Below are 20,616 nucleotides of genomic sequence, written 5' to 3' on the forward strand. Positions count from 1 at the left end.
AAAAAGCCTCTTGATGAAAGTGAAAGTGGAGAGTGAAAAAGTTGGCTTAAAGCTCAACATTCAGAAAACTAAGATCATGGCATGTGGTCCCATCACTTCATGGGAAATAGATGGGGAAACAGTGGCTAACTTTATTTTTTGGAGCTCCAAAATTACTGCAGATGGTGACTGCAGCCATGAAATTAAAAGATGCTTACTCCGTGGAAGGAAAGTTATGACCAACCTAGATAGCATATTGAAAAGTGGAGACATTACTTTGCCAACAAAGGTCATTTTAGTGGAGGCTATGGTTTTTCCAGTGCTCATGTATGGATGTGAGAGTTGGACTGTGAAGAAAGCTGAGTGCTGAAGAATTGATGCTTTTGAACTGTGGTGTTGGAGAAGATCCAACCAGTCCATTCTAAAGGAGATCAGCCCTGGGATTTCTTTGGAAGGAATGATGCTAGAGCTGAAACTCCAGTACTTTGGCCACCTCATGCGAAGAGTTGACTCACTGGAAAAGACTCTGATGCTGGGAGGGATTGGGAGCAGAAGAAGAGGGGACGACAGAGGATGAGATGGCTGGATGGCGTCACTGACTCGATGGACATGAGTCTGAGTGAACTCCGAGAGATGGTGATGGACAGGGAAGCCTGGTGTGCTGTGATTCATGGGGTCGCAAAGAGTCGGACACGACTGAGTGACTGAACTGAACTGAACTTAGTAAAGGGTCTATGATCCCCAATCTTATTCCTTTAGTGAACTGAGGATAAGATAGTAACTTGCCCTAAGTGACACTGCTGCTGCTGCTGCTAGGTCACTTCAGTCATGTCTGACTCTGTGCGACCCCATAGACGGCAGCCCACCAGGCTCCTCTGTCCCTGGGATTCTCCAGGCAAGAATACTGGAGTGGGTTGCCATTTCCTTCTCCAATGCATGCATGCACACATGCTAAGTCACTTCAGCCATGTCCAACTCTGTGCGACCCTATAGACAGCAGCCCTCCAGGCTCCTCTGTCCACAAGATTCTCCAGGTAAGAATACTGGAATGGGTTGCCATTTCCTTCTCCTAAGTGACACTAGTACATAGCAAAGTTTAGTATTAAATTTGTTAAGCCTTAAATTGGCATGGAAGTCCAAGACAAAGAGCTGCTATATCAAATTATTATGTATTTAACAAGGCCTTGAAGAATAACAGCTGACTATTTTTAATCAGATATAATAAAAGATTATATTCTAAGCAACATTTGGAGGCTTACTCTGAGTAAAAAATTGGATGAGATTAATACAAAGATGAAAAATTTATTATCCTCTTAGAGAAATAGCTACTTAAGGGAGAAAGTAAAGAGCACCCTTATGGCAGAAAGTGAAGAAGAACTAAAGAGCCTCTTGATGAAAGTGAAAGAGGAGAGTGAAAAAGTTGGCTTAAAGCTCAACATTCAGAAAACTAGGATCATGGCATCCAGTCCCATCACTTCATGGGAAATAGATGGGGAAACAGTGGAAACAGTGGCTGACTTTATTTTTCTGGGCTACAAAATCACTGCAGATGCTGATTGCAGCCATGAAATTAAAAGACGCTTACTCCTTGGAAGGAAAGTTATGACCGACCTAGATGGCATATTCAAAAGCAGAGACATTACTTTGTCAACAAAGGTCCATCTATTCAAGGCTATGGTTTTTCCTGTGGTCATGTATGGATGTGAGAGTTGGACTGTGAAGAAAGCTGAGCACTGAAGAATTGATGCTTTTGAACTGTGGTGTTGGAGAAGACTCTTGAAAGTCCCTTGGACTGCAAGGAGGTCCAACCAGTCCATCCTAAAGGAGATCAGTCCTGGGTGTTCATTGGAAGGACTGATCTTGAAGCTGAAACTCCAATACTTTGGCAACCTGATGCGAAGAGCTGACTCATTGGAAAACACCCCAATGCTGGGAAAGATTGAGAGAAGGAGGAGAAGGGGACGACAGAGGATGAGATAGTTGGATGGCATCACTGACTCAATGGACATGGGAGTGGGTGGACTCCAGGAGTTGGTGATGGACAGGGAGGCCTGGCGTGCTGCGCTTCATGGGGTCGCAAAGAGTTGGACACGACTGAGCGACTGAAGTGAACTGAACCTCAAACTAAGGGATGCCTGGAGACCCAGAGACTAGAAACAGCAAGGTAGGATCCTGACCTAGAGGTTTTGAAGGAAGCATGATCCAGTCAATACCTTGATATAGGATTTGTAACCTCCTGAAAGCTAAAGAAGATATTTTTGTTGTTTTAAGCCACATAATCTGTTGCACTTTATTATGAAAATCCCAAGAAATGAATACAGTTGTAGTTACAGGTTTTCTCCCATGTGTCTTTAAAATAGCAAGTTTCTGCATTTTTTAAAGCAATATATATTATTTATTTGGATTAAAGATAACAAATACAGAAGTGTAGAATCCTACCAACAATTTCATGACTCATCATGTCTAAGTCATATACTTTGGGAATTGATTTTTAAGACTGTATTATTTAGAAGTGTATCTGCCTCAGGTAACTAATGAAAGAATTATTCACTAGATTTTGCTATTTCCTTAAAAAAGCAAACTTTCCCATCTCATTTTCAGTAACAACTTTGATGTGAGTCACAACAGCCATCAAAGAAATACATAATAAATTGGAACATATATAAAGTGCTTTGAAGTGTTCAAAGAAAGAAAGTAAAATTTGCTTTTTTTTTTTTAAAGCAGGAATATGATATACTGACCCAACTAAGGGAAAATATGTGCTGTGAGTTTCACTGTCTGGAACCAGACTTCTAAAAAGCTTACAAAAATGGAAGGGAGTTCAAAAGAAAAATAAATTTAAACTGGCTCTTATAGGATAAGGAGGTTTACACATCTCAGTTCAGTTCAGTCGCTCAGTCGTATCCGACTCTTTGCGACCCCATGAATTGCAGCTCGCCAGGCCTCCCTGTCCATCACCAATTCCCAGAGTTCACTCAAACTCACGTCTTTCGAGTCGGTAATGCCATCCAGCCATTTTATCCTCTGTCGTCTCCTCTTCCTGCCCCCAATCCCACCCAGCATCAGTCTTTTCCAATGAGTCAACTCTTCGCATGAGGTGACCAAAGTATTGGAGTCTCAGCTTCAGCATCATTCCTTTCAATGAACACTCAGGACCGATCTCCTTTAGAATGGACTGGTTGGATCTCCTTGCAGTCCAAAGGACTCTCAAGAGTCTTCTCCAACACCACAGTTGAAAAGCATCAATTTTTCGGCACTCAGCTTTCTGAGTGCCAACTCCCAACTCTCACATCCATACATGACCACAGGAAAAACCATAGCCTCCACTAAAAGGACCTTTGTTGGCAAAGTAATGTCTGTGCTTTTGAATATGCCATCTAGGTTGGTCAAAACTTTCCTTCCAAGGAGTAAGCGTCTTTTAATTTCATGGCTACAATCACCATCTGCAGTGATTTGGGAGCCCAAAAATAAAGTCTGACACTGTTTCCACTGTTTCCCCATCTATTTCCCATGAAGTGATTGGACCAGATGCCATGATCTTTGTTTTCTGAATGTTGAGCTTTAAGCCAACTTTTTCACTCTCCTTCACTTTCATCAATAGGCATTTTAGTTCCTCTTCACTTTCTGCCATAAGGGTGGTGTCATCTGCATATCTGAGGTTATTGATATTTCTCCCGGCAAGTACGTGCAAAAACAAGTAAATGAAGCCAGAGGTTTAGGGCCAATTTTAGGTCACTGTCATTTGTTTTATGAAGAAAGAAAGCTTTCTGACTGGTTCACTCATATTATTCCTACAGAAAAGCTATTAGAAGATGGTAAGAGACAAAAGAGAGAATAAAAAAAGAAAAATCGGAGAGACAGAGGAGCAGCAATAACAACAGAATCCAACACATTATGTAAAAATGAGTTGGTGATAAAGGATACAGTTTAACTAAAATTGACCTGACCCTACTCTAAACATCAGGTATAGTACTGGCATATAGGAGGTCAAAGAGCCATATGTATATCATCATATAATGGTAAAAACAGCTCTCATCTACTATGTTGTAGTGTAAAGCTATGAAAGATGCTTCAATACATATAAATAACATTTTTGGATATCAAAGTAAGTGAACATTCATCAGCCTTACATCTATGACAACCACAAGATAGCTATATCTACACCAGTAACCACAACAATAAGAAAAGGCCAGACTGTACATTAAAACAATGATGAACTTCCCAAATCAACAAGACCATGTTCACAATTCTTGTGTGCATGCTAAGTTGCTTCAGTTGTGTCCAATTCTTTCTGACCGTATAGACTGCAGCCTGCCAGGCTCCTGTGTCCATGGGATACTCCAGGCAAGAATACTGGAGTGGGTTGCCATTCCCTTCTCCAGGGGATCTTCCCAACCCAGGGACTGAACCAGTGTCTCTTATATCTCCTGCTTTGGCAGGTGGGTTCTTTACCACTAGCACCATCCAGGAAGCCCAATTCTTAGTTTGGACCAATTAAATCACTTTAAAGACAATCTATATACAGGTCAGGAAGCAACAGTTAGAAATGGACATGGAACAACAGGCAGGTTCCAAATAGGAAAAGGAGTACATCAAGGCTGTATATTGTCACCCTGCTCATTTAACTTATATGCAGAGTACATCATGAGAAACACTGGGCTGAGAAAGCACAAGCTCGAATCAAGATTGCCGAGAGAAATATCAATAACTTCAGATATGCAGATGACACCACCCTTATGGCAGAAAATGAAGAGGAACTAAAACGTCTCTTGAAGAAAGTGAAAGTGGAGAGTGAAAAAGTTGGCTTAAAGCTCAACATTCAGAAAACGAAGATCATGGCATGTGGTCCCATTACTTCATGGGAAATAGATGGGGAAACAGTGGAAACAGTGGCTGACTTTATTTTGGGGGGCTCCAAAAGCACTGCAGACGGTGATTGCAGCCATGAAATTAAAAGACGCTTACTCCTTGGAAGGAAAGTTATGACCAACCTACACAGCATATTAAAAAGCGGAGACATTACTTTGTCAACAAAGGTCCGTCTAGTCAAGGCTATGGTTTTCCCAGTGGTCATGTATGGATGTGAGAGTTGGACTGTGAAGAAAGCTGAGTGCTGAAGAATTGATGCTTTTGAACTGTGGTGTTGAAGAAGACTCTTGAGAGTCCCTTGGACTGCAAGGAGATCCAACCAGTCCATTCTGAAGGAGATCAGCCCTGGGATTTCTTTGGAAGGAATGATGCTAAAGCTGAAACTCCAATATTTTGGCCACCTCATGCAAAGAGTTGACTCATTAGAAAAGACTCTGATGCTGGGAGGGATTGGGGGCAGGAGGAGAAGGGGACAACAGAGGATGAGATGGCTGGATGGCATCACTGACTCGATGGATATGAGTTTGGGTACGCTCCAGGAATTGGTGATGGACAGGGAGGCCCGGTGTGCTGCGATTCATGGAGTCTCAAAGAGTCGGACACGACTGAGCGACTGAACTGAACTGAACTGAAAGCCAATCAGGGTAAAAATAAAATAATTAAGAAATATTTTTAAGAAAGCAGGGAAGTAAGGCATACTTCAGAATGACTGCCAAAAAAAAAAAAAATGCTAACATGCTAAATTTATCTTTAAGTTAACCATAAAATCTGTCTATTCTAATTAGATCATTTTAAAGATTCAACGTAACTAAGATTATGATAATGTTTCAAATTGTTTTTTTAAGATGGTAAAGAATTTCTGCTAACCCATTTTTTGCTAAAGCATTTTTCAGAGTCAATCATAAAAAAAAAACCTTTACAAAAATGATGGCAATAATTAAACAATTTCTGACATCTAAAGCCATGTAGCAGAGATAGGATTCATTGAAGATATATTATCATGAACATCAGCTAGTACAAAATCAATATGAAAATTAATAAATGATGACTATAGCATTGGCCCCCTTTGTCTTATTAAGAGTACAGTTCATACTGTGGGTATTATAATCCTAATCCTCTTACAATGCTTGGCAAAAATGGTGAAATAATGAATTAAGGCTCTTCTGATATTGTATAATTACTTAAAATGGGCCCAAGCCAAACAGAATCTCTTTACTGGGTAAGGTTCCCTAGCATTTGTGAGCTAAAATTTCATTTATAGAATATTTCATTATTGGTGGATTCATACAATTGCTATTATTAATTCAAATATAAATTTTAAATATAATATTTTTTTCTAAAACCAGTATTTCATGTTTGAATTATCTAAAAAGCAATGATCTCTACGCATTGATACCTTAAAATGACAATAGTATAACTGGAGAAAACATTGTAAGAAATTACATCCCTCATTTAACCTGCTTCTTTCCTAGTAACTGTAACTTGTGAACATGACCAGAACAAGTTTAAAATTAAACATCTGTTGAATAGATAAGAATCCTGATTGGTAATTTAATTAAGATGTATCTCTATGAATAAGCAAGAAATAATCAGATGGTAAAACTTTTTGTCCCCTAGATGCATGAATACCTTGATACCATACGCCTGTCAGCGCTAAAAAGGATCAAGTTTCAGTAGCCTTACAATATAATTATTTTAGGAAGAATCTGAAACAATACTTACATTTGATGAAGAACTTGTGCCATGGCAACTCCACTAGTCAGCTGTTTGACATCCTGACAGGGTGCAGCAGTATTGAATGTCTGCAGCTAAAATGACATAAAGCAAGTTACTTTAATGCCATACTCCTCACTCCACTGAATTTATATACATGAATGAACACTAGAGAGAACACTGTCTGCCAAACAAAGGAAACTATACTAATAAGTTTCTATAACTGTGTTGTATTTTTATAAGAATAAACACTTAACATTTGATAAAACCACTGAATATTATACCTAAAATATTCAGATATATTGATGTCATATATGAAGTACTTCAGAATTTCTGAAAAATACATGTAGAACTCTTAAGAGAGTCATACTTTCTGTTTTGTCAATTTTTAGGAGAATAACATCAGGAAAAGAACTTTAAAACAACCTAATATCTGCAAGTTAAAATTTCATTCATATCACTTGCTAGGAAAACAAAGGCTACAAATGTCAAGTTTAACACTACCTAGTTTATCACTGAGCTCTAGGCAAGACTTCTGCCTGCTACCAACAGTTATCCTTAGAGCATGAGCAGTCCAGGGCGCACCTTCAACATCAAGTTGTTTCTATCTAGTTCGGTGTTAGATACTACTAACTTTCCAAATCTCTGTTAAATATTCATGTATATTTTGAAAGGAGAAGTGAAATGGCGGCAGCTCTTTCTAATAGGTAAATACAAGATAGAAGAATTATTTAAAAGCAAATTACAATAGAGCTAAATGGATTATATATTTTCCAGAAATCCAATCTCAACTTGTAAAGATCTTAAATATACTATGATTCTCTTTTCCCACATTTATTCATCTCCTTTACTATTCAGTTATTCAATTCTAATTCCTTAGTTTACCACCATAAAACACCTTTAGTGGTTGCTGTTTATTTTGAGGTTCTAGAAATCTGTCTCTATTATCCTAACACAACATGGAAGATTGACAGAAACTAACTCGAGCCACAATTACATTCAAAGCACAAAGATAAAGATACTTTCCTGAGCTTTCTACTGTACATAGGGCACTGCAGTATAAGGTGGAATTACAAGGAAACATTACCGGGTTTCCACATTCAAGTAGCTTCAACTGAGAATTCAGGAGAGGAGAAAAAGACACAAATCATTTCTAGAAGATGCCACTTCTTCTCCCATGACTGCAGCATGCACAAAATGTTCTGAAGTGTGTACGAGCCCGCTAATCAAACTAGGGTATGTACTAGGAAAGACTTACTAGAGATGATTCCAATGGATGGTCTTGAGTACACAAAAGACCAGGAGAAGGAAGCTTTAGGAAATAGCAACATAGAAAGAGTACAAATACAAGAAATGGTGTTTTTAGGTAAGGCATAGTTCAGTATTAATGGATTTCTATGCATTTCAGTGCCAAGGGAGACAACCAAGGGGCACAGGTTAGAGCTTGGAAGGGCAGTGGTAAGAAACTTGGAATTAACCTTCAGGGCATTATCTATATTATAGGGAAACAGCAAAATAGTTTCTACCTCACAAGATGGTTGTGAGAATTAAATAAATTAGCAAACACAGTGTACTCAGATCTGTGTCTAGCACATGGTACAAATTCAACAGCTGTTAGCACATTACCTGTGAGTCAGGGTTTCTTAAAGTGTGGAGTCTAAGACAACATGTATCAGAATTAGAAAATCCCCAAGTGATTGTTATGCACCTCATTTTTTTAGAACTATTGCTCTGGGTGATGAAGAGTCACTGAAGAGTAACAAGGGAGAGACATCTTTAGTATGTTGTGCAGAGCAGTTAAGAGTGACACAGAGAAGGAGAGAGAACAGCTTTACACCTGTGTCAGTTAGAAGGCTCCGGCAATGGTCTTTGTGATAACCTGGGATGCTGAGATGAGTTACCATAATACTGACTGAGAGGACAGCGTGAATTCACGGAATATGTAAAATACAAAGTAAAAAGGATTTTGCAGTTGAGTGGATGTACAAGGAAGAAAAACCCCAGGGTTTAGGGCATTTTTCAAAGGAAGATAATCATATACTTCCAGGTAAAATGTGGCTTCCATTTTTCAACCCTTCCTACTTATACTTTACACCATTAAGTTTCTATAAAATGGTTATGACTAGTGATTTTAAAAAGACAATTTCATGAGACACAGAATATTAGGCAAAATAGTAGAGAAGTATGTAAAAGGAGTAAATACACAGAGTGCCTCAAGGCCCACCACACCCAAATTAAGATCGATTTCTCCTTTTTACAGCCATGAAAAGTATTTCCTGTAAGCTTTTAAACTAGTTACAAAATAGGTAACAGAGAATGTCATTTCATTTGGCTAAACTGAAAGACTTTACAACCAAAAGTGTGACTAAATTATAAAGCCCAGTGCGGGGAGTATAGCCAAAGCAGCAGGACGAAAGAAAATGTATTCTTTTCAGACTACTCTTCATAGAGGTGAAGAGGCCGAAGTCTCTTTGTGAGTGACCCAAAAATGACAGACAGGGCTTCCATCTCTAAACACAGTTCTCTGGCAAATAGCATCTTACTGTCTTCTTTATTTTTTAAATAAAGCAAATGATCAGAAATGTGGAAATGCTGTTCCTGAACTGCTTCAATATAAATGTCAAAGAAATCAAGAAAGAAAAGGGGTTTTCACAACTGAAAGTCAACAAAAACTCAACTTTGAGTCAGCTCTGGTTTCAAATTCTATTCCTCCAGCTGCTCATTTCAGAAAGAGGATCACTGCTTTGAGTTTTAAGATCTTTATAAAAACAATTCAACCATGCTTTTTTTTTCTTTTTTTTTTTTTGTAATTTGGGCATATCCAACACTCTAATTCTATTGGTGAAATCAGAGTCCAATGAATTTAAAATTTCAAATGTCACAGAGCCAAAAGGCAAAATTAAATTCACCTTCACACACATACCTTGAACTCTCTCCACCATGTAAATGATGCCAAATTTATCTTTCAGCCCTGAATTTTTTTGCTAAGTGGCAGTATAACATTTCGAAGAATTAGTTATTTTAAGATGAATTTCAAATCATAAAATCTAACTTTTAAAACACTGCCAAAACAGGCATGTCTCCACCTAACCAACTCTTCTTGGTGACTTCTCTGTTAAGGATGGTTCCATTGTCCTAGAACAACGTGCAGCACTGAAAGATCGCGGTTTACTAGCAGCTGTGTTCTCTCCTCCGTTATAACTTTTTTTCTTACCTTCTATCTCCTACAACTTCCTCTCAACAGGTTAACATTACTTAGATTGGCAGGGAACACATTAAGAGTTCAGGGATATCATGACAACGTGTCTTCCATTACCATCTTTCAATCTATCATCAAAGACGACCATTTATATTACTTCTAAGGGTTCTTCTCTGTGTCTTGAAAACTCATTTCTCCTGATTTCAATGTGTTGGAATTCATCAATCCTCTATGAAACAGTTAAAAATGTATCCCTGGTACTTAGTGGTGAAATAATCAATGGTGAAATATTAGTCTTCGAGATCAGGACCAAGAGTAGTATATTTACTATCATCACGTTGATTCAATGTTGTACTAGAGATCCTAGTCAGTTTTTGTTCCTGGGGACAGAACAGAAAACAGGTAGGGCAAGGGCTCTGTTCCCAAAGTGCAAACAAGATGACTTCAGAAAATATTAAGTGTTTACAGACACAACAAAAAGGGGTTAGCAGGTTACAATGGGATATGAGTAGGGTACAGGTAGGTCACTCACTGTCACAGTGTCTCTGAAAGATGACACTAGACCCAAGAAATGAATGGTAAGAAGTCAATCAGCCATTGAAAGAAGTAGAAGAAGGATATTTCAAAGAGAAGTTAAAAAGCTGTGATACATTTATAAATAAAAACAAACAAAAAAACCCCACACAAATGCTTATCTTCCTAAAGAAAGTCAATGTAGTATGGGAGCAAAGAGAAGCATGGCATGAGGGCAGTTTGTAGAAAGTTGGAGAGGTAAGCTAACACTAACAGTGAAGTGGCTGACAATCAGCAAAAATACACAGATCTACCTACTACACCAATTAAAATGGAAGATTCTTTTGATTATTCTTGATATCTTTCTTCCTCAGTGTCTTATACAAAGTAGGAACGTCACTATTAATACTGATTAAAAGAATGGATATAGTCACCAAATAGTTTAAATTTTTAAATAAAATTCATGAAAATCTTATACTTCACCACCAACCCTCATATAAGTCAATGACATCATGAAGACTAAGTGTACTATAAGTCACACGTTTAGAGCAACAATGCAACAGATTAGGAAACACCCTTTAATTAGTCATTTACTAAACCACACCATTAGAAGTAACTGCCTTGTTTCACGACAACCTTAAATACGGCATTTAAACCCCATACTAAGTTTAAGTGAAAATATGGGTGAACAGTCAGCTAACTGCTTTTAACTCAGAAACTCCAGATGCTTGCATTTTACTTACAGCAAAAACTTTTTACCTCCAAAGTGTAAAGGTAGCTTTACATTATGGTTATTTACAAGGGAATTCACATACTGCCAGAAACATTCCCTGATTTCTTTCTTTTGAATTACATGCATTGAGAGAGAGAGAAACTCATCAATTACTGCCTCTTAATCTAGTCTGTTTACATTCCATTCTACACACACTCCCCGACACAAAATTAAAAAACTGCTTTAGGGGTGAGCATCACTGACTGCACCTTGTGGACCACGGAGCGTCAGACTTGCCCAATATGGATCAGAAGCCACACCTAAATGTCAGCTCTCTCTGATCGCTGAGCACTTCCAAAAGCTGAGACACTTTTGTTGATCGCAATACTGAGGACAGATTCTGTCTGTCCAAACCCAACATAAATTAATAGGACTACCAAGTGCGGATAAGGTGCAAACGAAAATGCCAAGTTTTTTGTTTTTGTTTTTTTTTTTTCTTTAAAGAAAATGCTTGTCCATTGGAAGAGGAGGGGAACCAGTGAGAAAAAGAGAATACGAGCGCCCCACCCCCAACATTATCTTCTGATCCACGCAGGAAATATATACGTGGAAACATCTCTTCTAAGAGGCCTCTACAAAAACGGATGTCCTGGGGTCCGGGAGAAGCACTAACCCATGAACTAAAACCACTTCTTTGCCACCTGCGTCCAAATTAGAGCTAGGTGGTTGCAGTGGGAGGGAGGTTTCAGAGGGGGCTCTTCACTCCCAAGTAGCATAAAGGTCTCTATGAGAAGGCTGTTCTGCAGACGTAAGGCAAGGATGCCCGTGGTCCAGAAAGTCTAGGGCTTGGGCGCACAGCAGGGGGAGCAAATGGCCCAGCGGGGAGTAAACGGATGGGCTCTAGGCTCCCGCCACAGCTGTCAGGAGCATGATCAGGGCGGTAAGACAAGTGTCCTTCTTCCCGCTCCCCCACCCCCACTCCCAGCTCCTTTTACCCTCCCCGCTCCCGCCCGCGAAGACAGAAACACACGTACGCACACTCACTCACCTACGCACACCTGCCCCGCGACCCGCAGGTGGCACTCTCGAGGTCAAGGGCGACTGGAGACGCGGAGGGCAATGCGCGGAGTCCGGGGCGCAGGTGACCGTCGCTCCTTCGCAGGCTAACCTGCGAGAACCAGGCACCACCCCACCCCCCCGCCCGAGGAACTCGCCGCGGCCCTTCGGCCCGATTCGCCCCCTCGCACTCACCCAGATGATGAGGCTGTCGCACAGCGGCAGCTCGGACTGCGGAAGCGGCTGCGTCTCTTCCATGGCCAGGACCGCCGTCGACTACACCGCTGACGCCGACACCTCCCTCCTCCCCGCGCTCCCCCAGGAGCCGGCGTCGAGGACCTGCTCGCCCACCAGGAAAGCTCAGTAGCCAGGCCCCGTGCCCTCGCCGCTCACGCGCGAAGCCTCGCGCGGCCGACGTCGCCGGCGTAACGCCCTCCTCGCCGTTGCCCCCGCCCCACTCCGCAGTTCGCCCCCTCCCGCTTCTGGCCTGGACTGCGCCGCACGGCACCTGAGCCCCGCCCCCTCCCCTCCCCTCCCCTCCCCTTCCCTCTCCTCCCTGTCCTCCTCCCGCCCCTCCTTCCCACCCCGGCACACCTCTGCCTGCCGCGCTGAGTGACCTGGGCGCGCACCAGTCACAAAGAACATAGGTGCCTGAGAGGGACGGGTGGGGCGGGGAGGGGGCGGGAAGAGCGGGAATTGGTTGAGCAGGAGGGATTGCTGATTGGACGCACCCTTTGGGCTTTGACCAATCAACGTGAGACAAGACTGAGCCTCCTAGTGAGAGCTCGAGCGGGTGGGAAGGGGTTTATGACCCGGCAGGTGCAGTTAGGGCGGGGGGCAATGAGTGCGCGTGCGCGATGGGGCGTTAGTGAGGTAGTCGATCGCGTAGTCCCAAAGGCACAAGTGGCCACGGGGGCCTAGGAATGTGTAGGAGAAACTCCAGGCAGCTTCCCGCCTCCTTGCGAGTAGGGCAGCTCCTGGCTACACCTGTGGAGACCGACAGACTGCTTCCACAGCGTCTTCAGAGATAGAGCCTACCAGTGAATAAAAACCATCCAGAGAGGGAAAGCTAATGTTCTAGGCGCTCATTAGAAAAGGATATTTTAATTTGCAGATATGGGAAAGAAATTTTTTCCTATAGGGTAAAATACTATTCAGTTCAGTTCAGTCGCTCAGTCGTGTCCGACTCTTTGGGACCCCATGAATCGCACGCCAGGCCTCCCTGTCCATCACCAACTCCCGGAGTGAATACTGTAAAGCTGCTTAAACCAAATAAGCTCTCACAAGATCACAAAACCATGGACAATTTTATTTTAAATGAGGCAAAAGGGAAAGCCATTTACAGGTAGGAAAATGAAAAATGAAATGATCTTTTACTTTTCAAAAAAATATGAAAGATATCAATGTACAATGCTTCTTATGTTTCTAGAGCAGTTGAAAACCTGTATTTTCTCAAAATGTTCATGGGGAGGTGTAAAATTGGAAACTAAGGTACTGACTGATATATAGCTTAGGTTATTGAATTGGGCTAGAATATCCCATGGACGGAGGAGCCTGGTAGGCTGCAGTCCATGGGGTCGCTAAGAGTCGGACACGACGGAGCGCCTTCATTTTCACTTTTCACTTTCATGCACTGGAGAAGGAAATGGCAACCCACTCCAGTGTTCTTGCCTGGAGAATCCCAGGGACGGGGGAGCCTGGTGGGCTGCCGTCTATGGGGTCGCACAGAGTCGGACACGACTGAAGCGATTTAGCAGCAACAGCAGCAGAATATTATTACTCGCGCTTGATTTTCATCACTCATTCATAAACTCATCAGTTCATGCTATGTGTAAAAATGCAGCTGGCTCATTTATATTATTGCATCTTTGTGTTTCGACATGGAATGTTTAAAACTGATCACTGCAATTAAAAGCCCCCCAATTTAAATCAGTCTCATTCTAAAAATAGAGTACATGCATTTGCTATTGAGTCCCTTAACATTATTCCAGGACTTTCTTACAATGTGTGGAGTCATTTTATACTTCTGTACACTGGCAACACTAGTAATATGACTTAATGAAAAGTAAAAGATCTAGGAATTGAAGACCTGGTCTGGGTCTTGATTTTACTCTTCACTGGCAATGTTGACAGCTTTCTCCTGTGGAACTTAACCTCCACCTTCCTAAAATGATGAGAATGACACTAACCTCCCCTGGGTACCTCATAAGGGCAAAAATGATAATGGATGTGGAAGGTTTTTATGAATGGAAAACTCTTTTGCAGATATGAGTTACTACAATCATATATGCTTAGAAGTGTATGAGAACATGTCTCTAATAGCCACATTAGTGACTACTGGAAATATTTAAGAAGGGGCAACTGAGGGGCAATTGAGTTATCTTTCTGGGATCTATACAATCAGGAATAGATGCCCAATTTTCTTCATGATACTAGATTCAATAGGAAAATATTAACATGTGAAGGACATGATTGTGAATTTAAAGAAATATTTCAAATTTGATAAGTTAGAAAAGTGTAAAACATGAATCATTGAAATAATACAAAATGTTGAAAAGAGTAAAGTGTACTTTCATATACAACTGGAACAAGCATTTTATAAATTTTTTTCTGTTTTTAATTATAAGATTATCTTGTATTACATTGGGCCAGAAAAAAAAAAAAAGATGTTAAAAGAAATGCCTAATACAGTGTAGGCTGTTATTTTCCAACTGTTGGCATTCATTTCTAAAAGTCAGCACCCATTATTTGGAGAATTGGATAAAACTAACTTTTAAGCACTAGCAATGGAATTATAAATTGATACACTCTTCTGAAAAGTTTTTGAGGATATCAAGAATCTTTAAAATGTTCAAGCCTTTAAGTCAATTTTACTTCCAGAATCTATTCTAAGAAAATAATCAGATGCCAACAAAGTTGTTGATTGCAGTGCTATTTATCAAAGCAGAAAATAGAAACAGTCATTAAATATCTGAAAGAGGAATGATTAACTACATTATGATATATCCATACAATAAAATATATAGTAGCTCTTAAAATATTTTGAAAGAAGTTTAATTGCTCAGGAAAATGCTTACAAAATAATATTAAAATTAAAAAGTGATGATACAAATCTGTACATACAGTGTGGCTCTCTTGAGAGAGATGAATAGTAATATAATGATAATATCCAGGTTTTGGACTAATTGGTAAGTTTTACCTCTTTGTACTTGACAATAATTTTGAAATTTTCTACAGTGATTTTTATCATTAGACAAACTAAAGAACTGAAAATAATTAAAATTTGAATATGGCTAGATCTCAACTGTGGAAGAATATATATAAGAATGCAAACACACACACACACACACACACACACACACCCCACCCCTAAGCGTTTGAACAGAGAGAGATTGAAAAGAAAGTTGATTAAAATTATGCCTATGACCTAGCAATCCCACTCCTGGGCATATACTGGGAGAAAACCATAAATTGCAAAGCTTCATGAATACTAATGTTCATTGCAGCACTGTTTACAATAGCCAGGACATGGAAGCAACCTAATGTCCATCAACAGAGGAATGGACAAAAAAGATGTGGTACATACATACAATGGAATATTAGCCATAAAAAGCATGAAATAATGCTATTTTCAACAACATGGATGGACCTAGAGATTATCATACTGAATGAAGTAAGTTAGACAAAGAATGATAAACATCATATGGTATCATTTATATGTGGAATCTAAAAACAATAGGATACAAATGAACTTATTTATAAAACAGAAGTAGAGTCATGTGTAGAAAACAAATTTATGGTTACCAGGGAATAAGGGGGGGCAATAAATTGGGAGATTGGGATTGACATATACGCACTACTATATGTAAAACAGATAACTAATAAGAACCTGCCGTATAGCATAGGGAACTCTACTCAATATTTTGTAAAGGTTATACAGGAAAAGACTCTAATAGAGTGGATATATGTATATGTGTAACTGATTCACTTGGCTGTATACTGAAACTAACAGAACACTATAAATCAACTATATGCCAACAAATTTTTTTTAAAAATATTAAGTTCAAACTTTAGTGTTCTAGATACCTGATGTGACTTATTGCCTGGATGATCTTGGGCAAGTCACTTAATTTCAGTAATCTCCAATTTCAGTCTCTGTAAACTCAAATAATACTTGTATATTACTGGGCATTTCTACATTGATTAGGGGTTTTTTGGTGGTAAGTAGGTGAAATTTAACCTGGTAACTATTAAAATGTTATTGCAAGGGTACAAAATCTCTCGGATTCATAGAAAAAATCTGAAGAACTCCACATGGGAAAGGGCAGGTCTCAGAGCAGCTCATCAGATCTAGGTTGCAAAAGTTATAACAAGTCTTTTCAAGAGAGTGCCACCCAGATGAATATGATAAAAATGGTTTCAAGTCTTTTTGAGTCATTCTATTCAAGATTCAAGTTGGAGAAAGAGCATCTAGTGGGTCTATCATGACATATTTGTCCAATCCTTTGCCAGAAGAAGATAAAGTACCTAGAATGGCTGCCCTACCAGGACTGTAAACCCAAGTTGAAATCATGCAATGGTTGCCCCATGTGGATAGAGTAGGGTGTATGGATGCCTGCAGACAAAAACAAAACCAGCAATTCCCTCCATGTAAACTCATATGGTTGCTGTGAATACCAAATGCATATAAAATGCCTAACAGAACTCTTAGCTCATGATAGTTGCTAAATCTATTTTAGTACAACTATTATTTACACTGCATGTATGTCTTAAGGTGTGTGTGTGTGTTTGCACTCATTATAAAAACAGTGAAAGAAGATACATTAAGATTTTGGTAGAGGTTATTCACAATGATTATTAATTTTTAAAATTTCCTCTCTTACCAAAATGAACTAATATTACCTTTTAAAAATAAAACCAAAAATTCTAAAAGAGAAAGATGAGATCAGGATGAGATTTTTAAGCTCTAAATCGGCCGCTAAGTGGATGGATATGTGATAAAAGGAGAAAAGTCCTAACTAGGTACCTTAAAAAGAACTGTAGACGGCTCTACTGATAAGAGTATATCTGTGCCTTGCCCATACAAGTTATGGAGTGAAAAAAATGGAGAAGTCTAAGATTTTCCCTGCTGATATGTAGATACACTGAATGGCTGAGGGTGGACACCAGATAGAAGAAAACCCTGGCCTGGACAGGCACAGATCTGGACATTCAGAAAGAACAGCCATTCTAGCAGAGTGACCATATCAGCAGCAAACAACCCAGTGGACCTCCCAGCAAAGCATTCATTCCTGAAGCAAATTATTGGGCCCCTACACACAAGATCCTACATCCAGACACCATCTAGATCTATAATGAGCTGAATACAACAGGAGACATTTCTAGATTGTGACAATTTGTAGAATCTGGGAGATACTTTGAAATAAGAGTGTCCACATCCTGGGAAAGGGGATTTACAAGCCCTAGGTAGATTCCCAGGGAAGAGAAATGATGATGAAAATCTACATTTTAAAACAACATCTAGTTCTTAGGCCTGTGATCAGAGTTGGTGCAAGTGCCTAGCTCTATTAAATCCTGTACTGGCTTTAGGAAAGCAAGACCGCAAGACCAACCCCAAACACTAACCACAGGTGAGCTTTAGCTTTTTGATGAGACAATCTTGGACAGAATTGACTTGAGCAGTCAGTGGGAGTCATCCCCACAGGCATTTTCAGACCTGATGACTATTGGGAAAGAAACTGGAGAAAATGGATCAGGGATGAGGACTACTTCCCACTGGGTATAAAAGGGAATACTTCACCTTGGCCAGGAACTAACTCCTGTTAGGAAAATAATGATCATTCGGAGACTTACAGGATACTGAAAATATTGCTTCTGGGGCTTTTCATAGACTTAAGAGATTTTATATCACTTAATAAAACTGCTTTTAAGTGCATTTTATTTCAGTATTTAAAATCAATATGATTACTAACCTATTGAGCTACCCCAAAAGAGATTATTCTAAGATTTCAATGATGAAGTTCATGTTCAGATCAAGAGTGAAAGCATCTCTGTCATTGATGAATATACAGATACAATACAAAAGATTTTAAATTTATATTATAAGGAAAAAATTGCAAAAAGTGATTCTGAGATGAAGATTAGCATTCAGGAGGTTTGTTAAGAAGTGCTCTTGAAGGTCTTCCCTGGTAGTCCATTGGATAAGAATCTGCCTGCAGGGGACAGGGGTTTGATCCCTAGTTCAGGAACTAAGATCCCGCATGCCTTGGGGGCAACTAAGCCCATACTGTATAACTACTAAGTCTGAGTGTTCTAAAGCCTGCACTCTGCACCAAGAGAAGACACCACAATGAGAAACCCATGCACTGCAACTAGAGAATAGCCTCTGCTCTCCGCAACTGGAGAAAGTCCATGCACAGCAACAAAGAGCCCGTGAGCCGCAATATTACCCAGCACAGGCAAATAAATAAATAAATAAATAAATGTATTACTTTAAAAAAGAAATGCTCTTGGGAATAACAGCCCTGGAAGGGAAGGAAAGGAAGCAGAAGTGAGTAGAGGGAGAAAGAAGGCTGAGATGGAGTCCTTTTGATAGTCCCAACCAACCCCTGTGGCGCTCTGAAGCTGGGATGATGCGTCTGAGTTTTCTGAGTTTGAATGAAAGGGGTTTAATCCTTATGTCTCCATAGTCCTTGGATGTGGGCTATCCTAGAAAGGTGGCATGGCAGCCCAGGCAGTTCACAATGGCTGATGGCTGTCTGTGAACAGCATCCCCCATGCTGGGATCTGGGCATCACATCACAGAATCCTCTGAACAGCAGTCGGGCCCACAGTCATGTAGATGGAGGTGGGGGTGCCATCACTCAGAATGGTAAAGCCTGGTTCAGAAAAGCCTGGACAAGTAGCCCCAACTGGAGCAATAGTATCATAACCACGAAGTTAAAATGGTCCCAGAGGAAGAATGCTGGCATCCTTCGTTCTTGCACTGAGAAGGCACCAAAATGGAAAGAGAGTATAGAAACAGTTATAATTTCATATAGAAACTTGGTGTCAAATAACTAAACAAATACTGCCTTGGAGAATTTAAAACCGGGGTGCCTGGGGAAATAAAAGTTATGAAAGACAAATCACAATGTAGGATGATATTATCAATTGTATTTTAAACTGATGAGAACAAATGATCAATATGTCACTTATTGAGTGAAAATGAATATCACCATTTCATTTACTAAGCATATTTAAACACACTCCAAAGCTTAAAGTCAAATAAAGCTGAACCTGATTATTTTATCTTGCCCTAAGGTGGCACAGTGGTAAAGAATCTGCTTTTAATCCAGGAGACTTGGGTTCAGTCCCTGGGCTGGGAAGATCCCCTGGAGGATGAAATGACAACCCACTCCAGTATTCTTGCCTGGAGAATCCCATGGACAGAAAAGCCTGGCAGGCTATATAGTCCATAGAACCACAAAGACTCGGACATGATTGCGCGACTGACACACACAAGGAACAAAGATGAGAAAAAAAAAATTAATAGCAAGGTATATATTTCAAAAACTACATTTCAAAAGCCTAAAAGCAACAGGTAACAAAAATAAATATTTAGTAAAATGTACTGATAATAATGTAACCAACATAAAGCATCACTTTAAACATACAAATCGTCTGCTTTCCGGCTCAGCTTCCCTAAGTGAACCACAAGATATGTCATCATTTTACACTCTGTTAGAGCTGATTCCCACTCCTCATTCTGTTGGTGACCTGTTTCTTCTATACAAAAATCCTTCTAATCCATGTAAGCAGATTTTTAAAATAAAACCTAAACAGACACACAGTGGCTAATCACTTAATCCACAGATGTTTGTCTCTAAAAAGCAAGCAAAATCTAACTTTACAGTATAACTCTCCAAGGTACCTCCTATTGTCTTCAAGGGTATTGAAGATTAATATTTTAAAAATAAGAAGTTCTTTAGTTTACACCATGTAAATGGAAAGTGAATACAATCACATTCACGAGACAAGGTTCACAGAAATGATAAAAGTATGGTTTCTAAGGATGACAGGGATCACTGTGTTAGAAATACTGCTTATATCTTTTTATAGCTTGAAAAACCTATGTGTGAAACCATTATGCCTAAACATGGTACTCTGAAACCTCCACATGTATATCAATTGAAAATAAGGAAAGTGATTTTTGCTTGAGGGGATATATCTGTTCACTCTCCATGTGTTAAATACTGTGACTTAAAATACCAAAATGCTAGAAGGAAGAAATTTATCTGGAGATTAAGGACAAAAGAAGAGGGTGGGCTATCTAATCAAGAGCCATATAAGTCAGGCTGTAAAAATAAAGACAGAAAGGCGGGGAAAGACGCGTGATGGCTTTGTTAATATGAGCAACTATAGGAAATACCTAGAAGTCCAATTAAGGTTAATAAAATTTTTGAAATGATTTAACCAAATAAATAAATACTCTGTAATGTGACTTGGAAATATTTTCCAGATAGCCTAAAAATAAAACAAAACAAACGTAAATTTAAAAACTGATCAGGGCTTATTCTTATACAGTAAAGAGAGA

The 20,616-nt window shown here is 39.6% G+C and overlaps 1 protein-coding gene across 4 annotated transcripts in view; it reads right to left on the reverse strand.

Moving 5' to 3' along the window:
* Positions 1-12,700, reverse strand: part of HOOK1 (hook microtubule tethering protein 1) — a 73,644-nt gene extending 60,944 nt beyond the window's left edge. For 2 of the 4 annotated variants that reach the window (XM_055585678.1, XM_055585679.1), the window contains exons 1-2: positions 12,237-12,509; positions 6,571-6,656 (exon numbers count right to left, since the gene is read on the reverse strand). In XM_055585678.1, coding sequence (XP_055441653.1) covers positions 6,571-6,656; positions 12,237-12,299 — 149 coding nt within the window. In that variant the 5' untranslated portion in view covers positions 12,300-12,509. Of the gene's footprint in view, positions 1-6,570; positions 6,657-12,236; positions 12,510-12,635 lie in introns of those variants that run through there. The other 2 variants (XM_055585677.1, XM_055585676.1) reach the window with 2 other exon arrangements.
* Positions 12,701-20,616: the final 7,916 nt, after the last annotated feature.

The sequence above is a fragment of the Bubalus kerabau genome, chromosome 6, assembly GCF_029407905.1.
Source record: "Bubalus kerabau isolate K-KA32 ecotype Philippines breed swamp buffalo chromosome 6, PCC_UOA_SB_1v2, whole genome shotgun sequence".
NCBI classification, from domain to species: domain Eukaryota; kingdom Metazoa; phylum Chordata; class Mammalia; order Artiodactyla; family Bovidae; genus Bubalus; species Bubalus kerabau.